Source organism: Mirounga angustirostris, unplaced genomic scaffold (genome assembly GCF_029215605.1).
Source record: "Mirounga angustirostris isolate CCGP_5_RB_7025 unplaced genomic scaffold, mMirAng1.0.hap1 SCAF_8, whole genome shotgun sequence".
In the NCBI taxonomy this organism is placed as follows: Eukaryota; Metazoa; Chordata; class Mammalia; order Carnivora; family Phocidae; genus Mirounga; species Mirounga angustirostris.
Window position 1 is genome coordinate 113,146,424 of NW_026991716.1, and position 12,614 is coordinate 113,159,037.

Consider the following 12,614-nt stretch of genomic DNA (forward strand, 5'->3'; position numbering starts at 1 on the left):
TCCATGAGCTTGACTATGGATACCTCCTATAAATGGAATCACAGTGCTTGTCTTTTTGTGACTGGCTTATTTCACTTAATATCCTGTAGGTTCATCCATGTTATAGCATGTGACAGGATTTCCTTCTTTAAGGCTCCATAATATTCCATTCACCACATTTTGTTTATCCAATTCATTCATCGGTGGACACTGGGTTGCTTCCACCTCTTGGCTATTGTGAGTAATGCTGCAATGAACATGGGTGTGCAAATCTCTCTTCAAGATCCTGCTTTCAGTTCATTTGGATATATACCCAGTAGTGGGATTGCTGGATCATATAGTTCTATTTATAATTTTCTGAGTGACCTCTATACTGTTTTCTGCGATAGCTACATGATTTAATATTCCCACTACCAATGCACAAGGGTCCCAATTTCTTCATATCCTTGCTAACACTTCTTATTTTATATTTTTGCTAGTGGCCATCCTATTGGGTGTGAGATGGCACAAAGGCAGTATTTAATAAATATTTGTTAATGTCTACATAGACTGAGATTACACAGATAAAAGGGTATGGAGTTCCTACAGTAATGGGAAGAAAGACTGACACAAATAAGATTTGTGCTAAATGTCTAGATAACAGATGGAAGAAATGGTCAACTCTCCTTGAGTGGGGAGGAGGAGAAATGATGGTGGAAAGCGGTCAAGGTAAATTGCCCAGAGGTGGATACTTAAATCTTAAGTAGGCATTCAAATAAAAAAAAAAAAAAAGGAGGAAGGCTCTTGTTAGGAGAGAACCTTGGTGTGGAGTGAATCCAGACTGTATGTGGTTGGTTACTGAGAAATGAAACAAATGAAGTAGAGCCTTGTCAACCATACTAAGAGGGTTAGATTGGATCCATTCAATGGAGCTAAACTAGGGAGTGCCAAGATCCCATATGCGCTCCTGAGAACTCAGTCTAGCAGCAGTGTGAAGCATGATCCTAGGGACCAGACCGTGCATCCACATAGGAAGCTAATAAAATAGTCAAAGCAAGAGAGGACAGGGGTCTAAACCAAAGCAAAAATGTGGACCAAGAGAACTAGGAGAGGGATGTTAGCGAGTAGAAAAGACAGACCTTTCTGACTGATAAACAATGGAAGGAAGTGGAAAGAGTGGAAGGGGCCAATAACCCCTCTTCAGGGGACACATGAAGTTTAAGGGGAAGATGCCAGTTTGCTTGAGAGAGTTGAGCACGGTGTACAGTATGCAGTTAAGAAGAGTCTGAGATTCAAGTCAAAGACACGGATTAGACACATATATTGGAAGTCATAAAAATAAAAACTAGTGAATCCTACTACCTAAATAACATTCTTTCTTATGTAAATCTAGGGTTGCAGAAATACCAGATGTCTTTATGTAGCATATCCTATTTCTACTAACAGAACATGTTTTTCTACATGTTTTACAACATACTAGATGGTTTCCCTCTTTCACAAAGCTTGAATGCTCTTACGACCCTCCCCATATGTAATCTCAGAAAAAGTGGATAATGATAGCCAAATTCCCATCACTTTCTCTTTGACAGTTTTGAGGACCAGCAGAAGGGCACATGGTTAGAAATATTATCAAGACCACCTTTTAATTTCAGGTCTAAAAAGAGCACCTAGTTTACTTAGTCGAATATCTAATATGTTACTACTTCTGAGAAAAGCATTCTAAACAGGATTCTAATAAGAACACTTGCATACTATTCTGCAGGCAGGCATGCAATTTCATTGTCTTTCATTTAAGTGTGGAATTAAACCAACAATTAAGTATCAAAGCTTTAAAATTAGGCAAATTGGGAAAACTTAATTTACATGTAATTATTACCCTTAATACCCTGTATTTCATTACCAGGACATATAAACAATGACAGCATGTGGGCAAATAAACTTCACCACCTATGTGCATCTACTGACTATTTTGTTCTATCGACTGTGACATAAATGTTAGATACAAGGAAGGAACTTCTTTCCCTGTGACCAGGTGCTGGGGAGGGCATCCTCAGACAGCACCATCTCAGCAAGTCTGTCCACAGCCACAATCGAACAGACCTAAAAGGGCTTCACTCTAGGGTGCAACAGGACCAAACCTTTACCCTTCCGTCCTACACTCAGTATCTTCACCACAGTTACATCCCATTACTCAAAAGTCAAGTAGAAGAGGAACAGTCCTTTCTTAACAAGGAGAAGGGTGCTAGAGACTGAATGGATGTGCGAGGCCCCCCCCATTCATATGTTGAATCCTAATCCCCAATGTGACAATATTTGGAGGTGAGGCCTTTGGGAGGTGATAAGGTCATGAAGGTGGAGCCCTCGTGAATTAGGGTATAGTAAGTCCCCTCATAAAAGAGGATCAGAGAGCTCCTCATCCCTTCCACTTGTTAGGACACAGAAGGCCCTATCTATATGACACTGAACCTGTTGGCATCTTGATCTTGGACTTCCCAGCCTTCTGGTGTTGTTTATAAACCACTCAGTCTACGGTACTTTGTTAGATATGCCCAAACTAGTCGACTAAGACAGAAGGCTGCAGGTTATCTGGTTAATTGCCAGACTGGATTAATAGTTCTCTCTTTAATTTACACATGAAACTGAGAAGGCCTGACATTCCCTGGAATGCGAATGCTTAGCATTAAAGCATTAGAGTACTCCGATGCTCCTGCTTAGTGTCTTGGGAAATTCCTGGAGCAGAACAATCTCAACACACTTGGTGTCAGGCAGATTTGCACAGGGTCCTGGCTGGTCAAATCTACCACCTGAGTCAGGCTGGGCCCCACCTCCTTTTTTGCCTCCCAGTAACCCAACAACAGGGCAAAGACCACATTCACCCCACACAGCCACCACAGTCTGTACAGCAAGGCAAACGCGCCCTCCCAAGCCTCCAGATAAATACACATCGGTACTCTTGACATTCCTTCCAATATGCTTCCTTCCCGGCTTTTTAGGCATGCTTAAGTACTAGCATACAAGTGAATTCAAGAGCTAAAAATTCAACATAAAAAATTTTTAAATCAGTTCTTTCAGTCTCTAATACTTAACACAGAATAAAACATTCTATTCTGTCTGCTTACAGTATTAGTGGAAAAACATACACACAATAGCAAAAAGTTATAGGTGATTCTCTCTGCACAGGTTTTTAATATTTACCAAATTTCTACAATGAATATAAAAATATGTCATAAATCATTTTAAAGCAAAATTTTATACTGCTTAAGAAAAAAAATACAGTATTTTTCTAAGATGATACACATGAACTTGAAATCATTCCACTTACTTTCTGCTCAGGGCTTTCCTGAAATAAAAGTCCAAAGTAGTCCTTTTCCAGGAGATTGAGATGTTCACACACTTTGTCAAATAACACTTGTCCCTTCACACGTTTCTGCGGGAAAAGAAATGGTATCTTTACTTTTCAAGCACTAAAGATTCCATGAGTACTGTAAATAAAGGACTTCACATCGGATAACATTATTTAGCATAATATAAAATATTTGTTTCCCAATCTTTTATAATACAAGAGTGATTAACAACTTTTTCACTTTAGAATCCTCCCTCCCCGCAGCACATATACAAAGCATAAATTCTAGAATGAAAGCATGATCAAATGCTCTATGCTTTATTCCCTACTCTACAAAAATATAAAAAGGACTCAAAAAGTAAGGTGCTAGGAGTTCATTTATTTTTAAAATAGTACAGAAATATGTCCAAACTGCCTCCCTCAATTCCTCAAGGTGGCTTATGTCCTTTCTATAAGGTATACTCCCCCAGGAAAATCATTTGGCCCAAGTCTTCACTGTATCCTAACATGATTTATCCCATCGGTACTTAGGTTTGATTTCTGTTCCATGATATTGGTAGAATAGGAAAAAAAATTGTTTTCAATTCAAGCTAAGCTTTTTCTTGAGAATGATGAGACATTCACTCTTCAGAACAAAATTTTAAGATACAAGGTAATGGAACTGGGAGAATAAAATCAGTTGCCTCCAAGGATGTAACATACTTTTTTTGCCTTAAGTACTTTATTCTGTTTTGTTTTTGTTTTGCTGGGGCCCCTGGGTGGCTCAGTCGGTTGAGCGTGTGCCTTCAACTCGGGTCATGGTCCTGAGGTCCTGGGATCAAGCCCCAAGTCAGGCTCTTTGATCCTGCTTCTCCCTCTCCCCTCAGCTCAAGCTCTCTCTCTCGCACTCTCTCTCTCTCTTAGATAAAATCTTAAAAAAAAAAATACTTAAAAAAAAAAAACTGCTATCAACAGAGATGTAAAAGCCTTTAGCAGCTACAAAAGAAAAGCTCATTGTCTAATCAATGGCAAAACATAAAGTGGTGACTCATTCCTAATTAAGATGCACACCCTGGGCAGGCCCAACTGTGAGGTCAGGTCAGACACATGCTTTCTCTTCCCCCACATGGATATAAGCAGCCACTGGACCTCACGTGAAAACTGAATGCGCCCTCAGACATTTTCATCTTCCAGATGAATGCCCTTACACTCTCAAAATGGATACTCATTCGTTCATCCACTGTGTGGAAATTAATGTCTCCCACAGATGTATCTTAAACAATGCAATAAGATATGAAGGACATTTCAATTCAAATAAGTACAACTCTGATAAGGGATCACAAAAGATAGTCTCAGAGAAACTCAATTCAAAGGCTGGTTTCTATCCTCGGACCTTTTCTTCCTCCTTTTTGTGGAAAAGAGGAAGCAGAGGTGGAAAACTCATGCCTAAAAGACGTGCAAAGGAGAATCTGGAACTTTCATTATTAAACCTTTTATAGTAATGTTTCTTTAAAAAAGAAGAAGAAGAAGAAGAAGAAGAAGAAGAAGAAGAAGAAGAAGAGAATTACACCAAATAGTAGAGGGAAGAAAGAAAAAGCAAGAGATTATTTCAACATAGCCAGCACTGTACCTTCACTGTATCACTAGAAATTCAGAAAATTAAGTACATTTAAAATATGTCTGCATATTCAAAGTACATAAAATAGAGTAGTAAGGAAGAGTACTGAATTCTGGATTCCAAATGACAAAGTTACACATACATTTCCATTATTTACAAATTATGTGACTAAGGACAAGACACTTTACTTCTATTTGCCTTAATTTGCACATCTGTGAAATGGGGTAGTAGAAGCCACCACAGGGTGCAGTGAGTGCTAAATGAGCTGTAATACATACGGGAGCTTGGAACAGTGTGTGTGGCACATAGTGCTTAATCACTATTGGCTCCTATTGCTAGAAACTGGAGAGTTCTGTAACATGAAAAGTGACTAATTTCGCCTACACGAGATTTTGGCTTAAGCGTTTACAATGAATGGTTCTAAATTTCATTATTTGATCTGCATGAAATTATTAGCCTATATAATTAAAACTTTGAGTTTAGAGGTACTTTAAATTAACTTTATGAGAAGGGAACTCAAAGCATGACAGCTGGCTTTCTTAAATGTACAGTAAAATCTATGGTCTCTTTTTTATAGGAACCTGGAGTAGATGTGAAGAGGTATAGTTGCAAATAATAGCAAAGAATTTTTTTTGAGAGACAGTGTGTGCATGTACATGGGTGGGGGAAGGGTGCAGAGGGAGAGGCAAAGAGGGAATCTTAAGCAGGCTCCATGCTCAGCACGGAACCCGACACAGGGCTCAATCTCACGACCCTGAGATCATGACCTGAGTGGAAATCAAGAGTAGGACGCTTAACTGACTAAGCCACCCAGGTGCCCCAAAGAATATTTTAGAGATAATCAATAATTTAAGATAGATTTAGTGAATTTTCGGACATTAATTTCAACAACATTGTTTACTTCTGAATGTTCAGTGAGTAGAAAACTGCCCATCATAATAGGTGGTCAAAAAATACTGAGTCAACTGAGAAAACATTACAGTGTACTATACGTAACATACTTATTTTTAATGAGATGACATGTAACCTATTCAGGCTTCTAGTGACTGACCATAGCTATAATTTCAGCATCCATTTTGTAATTAGTAACTTTCCTTATCTGAGATAGCAAAGACAGCAATCAACTATAGCTCCTGACACATCTATCTACTTGGACGTCATCCCCTATGCATTTACAATGAGATATAAAGGACTCGCAGGGGACATTTTATCTACTACAAAGCAGAGATTATCTTCTTATTTAGAAAGACACTAAAAACTCAACAGAAGCTCATATAAGAAGTTGACCTTTAATCAGATAAAGCTCCCAAACTTACCATTTCTAAAAATATCTGGCTCTATGTGACAACTACTTTCGAATGAGCAAACTACTGAAACCAGTTAGCTGTAGATATCATGAAGAAATGTTAACAGAATCAAAAGGAGAGTCATGCTATTTGGTGATAATGCTATTTGAAATTAGGGCAAAAAGGATATTTCAGACAACTAACATCTATGAGCACATACCTCAGTTCAAAGAGAAAACATATTCCAACATAGGCTTAGAGTAAAACCTTATTAATAAATCATACTTTCTCACTGGTTTCCATTTCAAAAATAGAAACATGCTCTCATGGACAGAATTCCCCTAAAGAATTAAGAGAAAAACACGCACAAAGCTCACCACCACAATTTGACTTTGGTATGCTGGGCAGCACACAGGGAGCCACACAGGGGCTGGAGTCAGACCCAGTCCCTCCTTCATTGAACAGCCTGTAGGCACTTTACTATTACTACACAAGCGTGATGATAGCAAACCACTGAGTCTCCTTAACTGTAAAAGGAAATCACAAGTATCTCACAGCTCACTGTGAGGGTCAAATTAACCCAATGAGACAGTACATTCAAAGTGCCAAACCAAGTGCCTTACTCGGTCAGCTAAATCCTGTTAGCAACTGTTCTTTCACTAGCCCACATCTAACAAACACCAAAGTATCTTCTAGATGCTCAGATTGCTTCTCTGCTATACTCTCCTCCCCTTCTCCAAGAAACAGATATTTTAAATGCTTGATTAGATCTTAACTGCACACAGATATTACTTAAGCTTCCATTCAGCAACTCCACCCTCAATGAACTCAAAGTCTGGCTGGAAGACAAAAATGCACAAAAACCGTGGGACATGTACTGAAAGACGCATGTACCAAGGGCTACGGCAACACCAAGAACAGATGAGTAACGGGGTCGGAGAAAAACCACAGCTTCACCAAGACTGTGGCATCTGAAATGAATCTGAAAGGAAATTATTTCTGTCACAAGGCAGACAAAGAGCATATTCAAAAGAACTTCTTTTTCACTTCGGATGTTTATAGAATCTGATGGAGCCAATTTCTCTTCAAAAGATATTGGAGAATATAGTAAGATGAAAAAAGTAACCCATCCATAATGGTCAAACCAATATGACTGCCAGGTGTACTATTCCACCCTCAGATGACTGCCAGAGCTTGCCAGGCTAAAAGGCTCAACACAGACTGATCCAGCATCTAATATGTATCAGTTCCTCTATTAAAACGTCATGAAAACAATGATAAATAAGACATAGTGGTCCTGGAAACGTTACAGTCAAATGACAGAAAATAAAAAGGAAATCCCCCAAGGGAAAACAAAATCCTATGAATCTACCTCTCTAGAAATAACTAGCTACCTGGTCCAATTGGTCCAAAGAATACTAACCAAAGGCCTATGAGATAGCTTCATACAATAGCTCTACTCAAAGACAGTATCTTACTCTGGGGATAAAGATTACCACATACAATCACATCTTCCCTCAGCAAGTTTAAATATAAGGTGTGCGTGCGCGCACACACACACTCATACAGCAGAGTGGTATAAACACAGAGGTGAAGACAGTGAGAAGGCAATAAGCAGAAGCCAAGGGTATCAGGAGGCAGACTTCTAGTAGGCAAGCACGTTCCATTGGTCCCGCTAGTCCCATGAGATGTTTCATATATACCTACATCCCCCGAAAGGGGAGTAAGAGTGGGATAAAGGAAAATTCTGCTTAACTACTATGCATCAAACTTCCTGTTTGCATGTAAGATATCCTGAGTTCTATGATGAAAAAAACTTGTTTTCCATCATTCAACCTGATGTTTCCCAAAATTATTTGGCTAAATAAAGCACTATCTTGTTTTAATACAACACTTACTAACTTACTCCACATCAGAATTACTGTTCTACAGACCACATCTCTAGAAATGAGGGAGAAAAATATTACCATGATCTGGCACACAAGCAGATTTGGAGACTGGCATTAACATTTTTTATTAATATGATTTATTACACACACACACACACACAGTTTACTCATTATCTTTTTGATTCAAAAATACCAAAAAAGAGAATTTGGTTTAAACTGATTCAGAATTGGATACGTCCAGCTGTCTGGCTGAAGCAAATGATTCCCAGATATAAAATCCCAAGAAATATAACCAAAAAATCAAAGCACACACAAGGAAACCAATTACTGTTATTGAGTATTAGACACAGTATCAAAATTAGATCTTCAGGGACTGTAGATAATGGAATTATCAAGTACAGAACACTTTTTTACCTGTTTAAAGAAATATTATATAATATCAAGAAATAACTATCAAAAAGCAGATTCTGAAAAGAACCAAATAGAATATGTAAAAGTAAAACCTATAACAATAAATTGTAATCCAAATGGACAGAGTTTGACACAGACAGAAAACCAGTGACCTGGAAAATGGATCTTAAAAAACCAGAACACAGCAAAGAAAGATGGAAAATATGAAAGAATTTCAGACATAGAAGACAAAATTCTGATAAAGTCTATGTAGACCTCCTCATTCTAACTGAAGGGGTACCTGGCTGGCTCAGTCAGTGCAGCATGGGACGCTTGATCTCGGGGTTGTGGGTTTAAGCCCCACGTACGATGTAGAGGTCACTTAAAAATAAAATCTTAAAAAAAAAAAACCTCTAATTGAAAACAATACAGAGAATAAGTGAGAGGCAACATTAAAAGACATAATGGGAACGACTGGGTGGCTCAGTCAGTTAAGCATCTGACTCAATTTCTGCTCAGGTCTTAATCTCAGGGTCGAGAGATGAGCACCACGTCTAGCTCTGCACTCAGCACGGAGTCTGCTTGAGATTCTCTCTCTCCCCCCTCCCTCTGCCCTTCCCCACTGACGTGCACATGAGCACTCTCTCTAAAAAAAAATAAAATCTTTAAAAAAAATTTTTTTTAAAGATAATGGCTGATTAATGCCTAAAACTCTCAAATTAAGGAAACTCCATGGGTCTCTAGCCACATAAAATGAAATCCAGTACTCTACAATTACTTTCTTCCATTATTTTATTATTCTGACTCATTAATATTCAAAAGGTTTTGACATTTTTAAAAACGATACAGCAAAGCCATCAAGACAAGAGGGAAAGAAACATAAGCTAAAGAATAAGGACTGACCAAAGTAAATGATAACAGAAAACCCAGAGAAGTTACTCTTAAGCAACCTAAAACTGATCTGCTTTTGGAAGCTAATTCAACAAGGCAAACAAAATAGCACATTTCTTCTTCTCTCATAAAGAAAATATATCAGATTATCCCATATTAAATACTACATATAAAATGTAGTAACATGGAACATTTAATAAGTACTCATCTGCAATCAAACTTGCCTGAGTATGCTCTGTCAGCAATATGAACCCAGTGGCTCACAACTTCTCTTTGCCTTCACTCTGTTCACAACACACTCCACAAAGGAAAATTCACATCATTCAGGGGACAGGAACCAACACACAACTCGTAATTGTAATATAAAAAGATGTGTGGGGGGTATGCCAGTTGAAATGATTCCTTCTCCCCTCCAGATTCTTGTATGTACCATCTTTCATGAGAATCACTGATTCTCAACCAGACTAGAAAAGATATTGCAGGAAAATGCCAGTGACCTGGATCTGAATGACAGCCCTGAATGACAGCCCTACTTCTTAACAGTTATGTAACCAGAGGCAAGTTACTTAACTTCACCATTCCTCAGTTTCTTCTCTTTAAAATACAAATACTCCTTGTATAATAGCAATAATTAAATGAGGTGTATTTAAAGTGCTTAATAAAATATTTGACACCTTATATGGATTCATTAAAAGACCACTGAATCACAGGACCTTTCTGAGTTGCTCTAAAAATAATTGATTTTAAATATGATTAAAGAACTTTCACACTTATTTCATCCAATCTCACTTCACAAATGAGAAAACTGAGGTTACAGAGAGTTTAACCTACTTTTCAGACTGATTTCCTGAATTTCTTTTGAAGAACTGAATTCTCATCTGTGATATCCATAAACATTAGTACTCTATATTTCTATCCAGGAAGACAATTTTCTTTTTTTTTTAAGATTTTATTTACTTATTTGAGAGCGAGAGAACGAACATACAGGAGCAGGGGAGGGGGGAGGCAGAGGGAAAAGCAGACTCCCTGCTGAATGGGGAGCCTGACACAGGGCGATGCATGGCTCAATTCCAGGACGGAGAGATCATGACCTGAGCAGAAGGCAGATGCTCAATCCACTGAACCACCCAGACACCCCGGCAATTTTCTCCTATTATCATTGTTTTGACTTTTTTAATAAACAACAATTTGGATTCTATTGCATGAAAGGACTACAAATACACATTTGTTAACCGAGCAAAAAACAGATTTTGTTTTACTATCTACACCTAAGATACCAGTACAACCAGTTGTCATAGCACTTTGGGGTATTGCCCCAGATAAAGAGGATTGTGGACTGGCCAAGACATACTCTAAATTTCTTTTTTACCTTGATTTATTTCTAACTGTTGAAACCGTACCTCTAGACAAATCTCCAAATTCTCCTTCCCTATGAAAATTATTCCAATCTCCCAATATTCATCTTTCTCCTTCAAGCACTTTATTGCACATTTATGGTACTTACACTTATATTCTACTCCTTTTTTGATACTATGTTTGGAGACTGAATTCTTTAGGCAAAAAAAGTATGTCTTACTTACTTTAACATCTCTTAGGGCAGCATTTCATTGAGTAACTAGCTCACCAGTAGGCCAAAATATATCCGTTGGATGGAATGGCTCGGTGCCATAATGCCAGCCAAAAAGTTGGCAGAGCTGAGTCTAGAATTCAAGCCTCTGGCTAGCAGTCTTAAGCAATCTCCCGGATCTAGCTCATGGACTACCACCCATAGCTATTCAGGGAACTAAACCAAACACACACTGCCAACTACATTCTGGGAGAAGAACAGCCACAGACCTACATTTCATCTTCATAATTCTACAGTGTACTTAAACTCTTCTTTAGTAATTAGAACATTTCCAAACACTTCTTGAGAACTAGAGGAATGACAAAAGCAGAAAAGTGAATCTGCCTCTTTCTCTTAAGAGCAGGCCATGCCCCACGTTCGCACAGAAGGGGACAGTGAGGTTTTATAGACTCTTTACATTCCTTCACTAAGACAGACAGCAGTTTCACTGTCATTTCCTCTTGCTAACTGAAGGCTTGTCTTTGCTTTGTATCCCTTCTTACACTAGAATCTTTACGGACTACAATCTGTGTCAACTGCGATGCTAATAAAGCACCAAGTTAATTAAACAAAACCATACAATAGTTTTCTTTTTTAAGATTTTATTTATTTGATGAGAGAGAACACAAGCAGGAGAAGCGGCAGAGGGAGAGGGAGAAGCAGGCTCCCAGCTGAGCAGGGAGCTGGACCAACGGATGAGGGACTCGATCCCAGGACCCTGAGATCATGCCTAAGCCGAAGGCAGACGCTTAACCAACTGAGGCACCCAGCCGCCCCAAAGCCATACAACTGTTAATAAAACTTGCCAAGTGCACTTCAAAGAGAAATCTTACTTTCTACATTAAATGCCAACAAGCTTTACAATCTATTCTCCCCTATCTGCCTCTCCCTAACCCCATTTATAGCACAGACCAGCAATATAAAAATCAATGGGCTGAAAAATTAAACAAAAAAAGCCCTTTGGTCTACTTGCTAGGTTATCAGATTTTTTTTTCTTCTTTAAAAAAAAAGCATAATATATTAGAGCTATCCAAAAGAGAAAAAAGAACAAGACAATTTAGATGGGTTTAAAATATGTTATTCAAGGGTTGGAAGACTAACTTTTGGGGCCTTTAAAACAAAACAAAACAAAGCCATCTATGGCAGACCCAGCTGAAGGAAGGCCGGCTGGAATTTAAGAAGCTGAGCAAAGTTCCCTGAGCCTGCTGTTATTTGTGGCATTCACGACGGAGGCCAAAACATGACATTTCTGGAGGCCTCTCAACTTGGAGGAATTTGTGCATCTGCTTACCCGGCAGATTGCAGCGGCCGCCACACCCCACTGGCACTGTGTAAAGCCCCACCGCTGTCTCCGTGTAGGCCCCTCCACACTGTAGTTATTGTATGCCGAGGACACGGTGCTGGGAAGCGCACAATGCAATCCATACATGACAGCCCTCGAGCTCTGTATTTTGCACTAGCTCTAAACTACACTATGCAAATATAAAAGGCCAAGGAAAGAAAGGTATGCAAAGAGCAAACGCAACAACTGACACATTGTCACGGGGGGGCTAATCAACAAAAACCATACAGAAGAGGAAGAGAGCTCTCAAATAGTCTAAGGCCATCATTTTCCAGATCAATCTTTTCCTACCAATCTGAGTGAGCTGTCGAT

General features: G+C 38.8%; 1 protein-coding gene across 13 annotated transcripts in view; it reads right to left on the reverse strand.

The window, feature by feature from the left end:
* EPB41L2 (erythrocyte membrane protein band 4.1 like 2) overlaps positions 1-12,614 on the reverse strand; it is a 210,748-nt gene that overhangs the window by 79,442 nt on the left and 118,692 nt on the right. For all 13 annotated transcript variants that reach the window (XM_045865542.3, XM_045865541.3, XM_064598106.1 and 10 more), the window contains one exon: positions 3,281-3,385. In XM_045865542.3, coding sequence (XP_045721498.2) covers positions 3,281-3,385 — 105 coding nt within the window. The remainder of the gene's footprint in view (positions 1-3,280; positions 3,386-12,614) is intronic.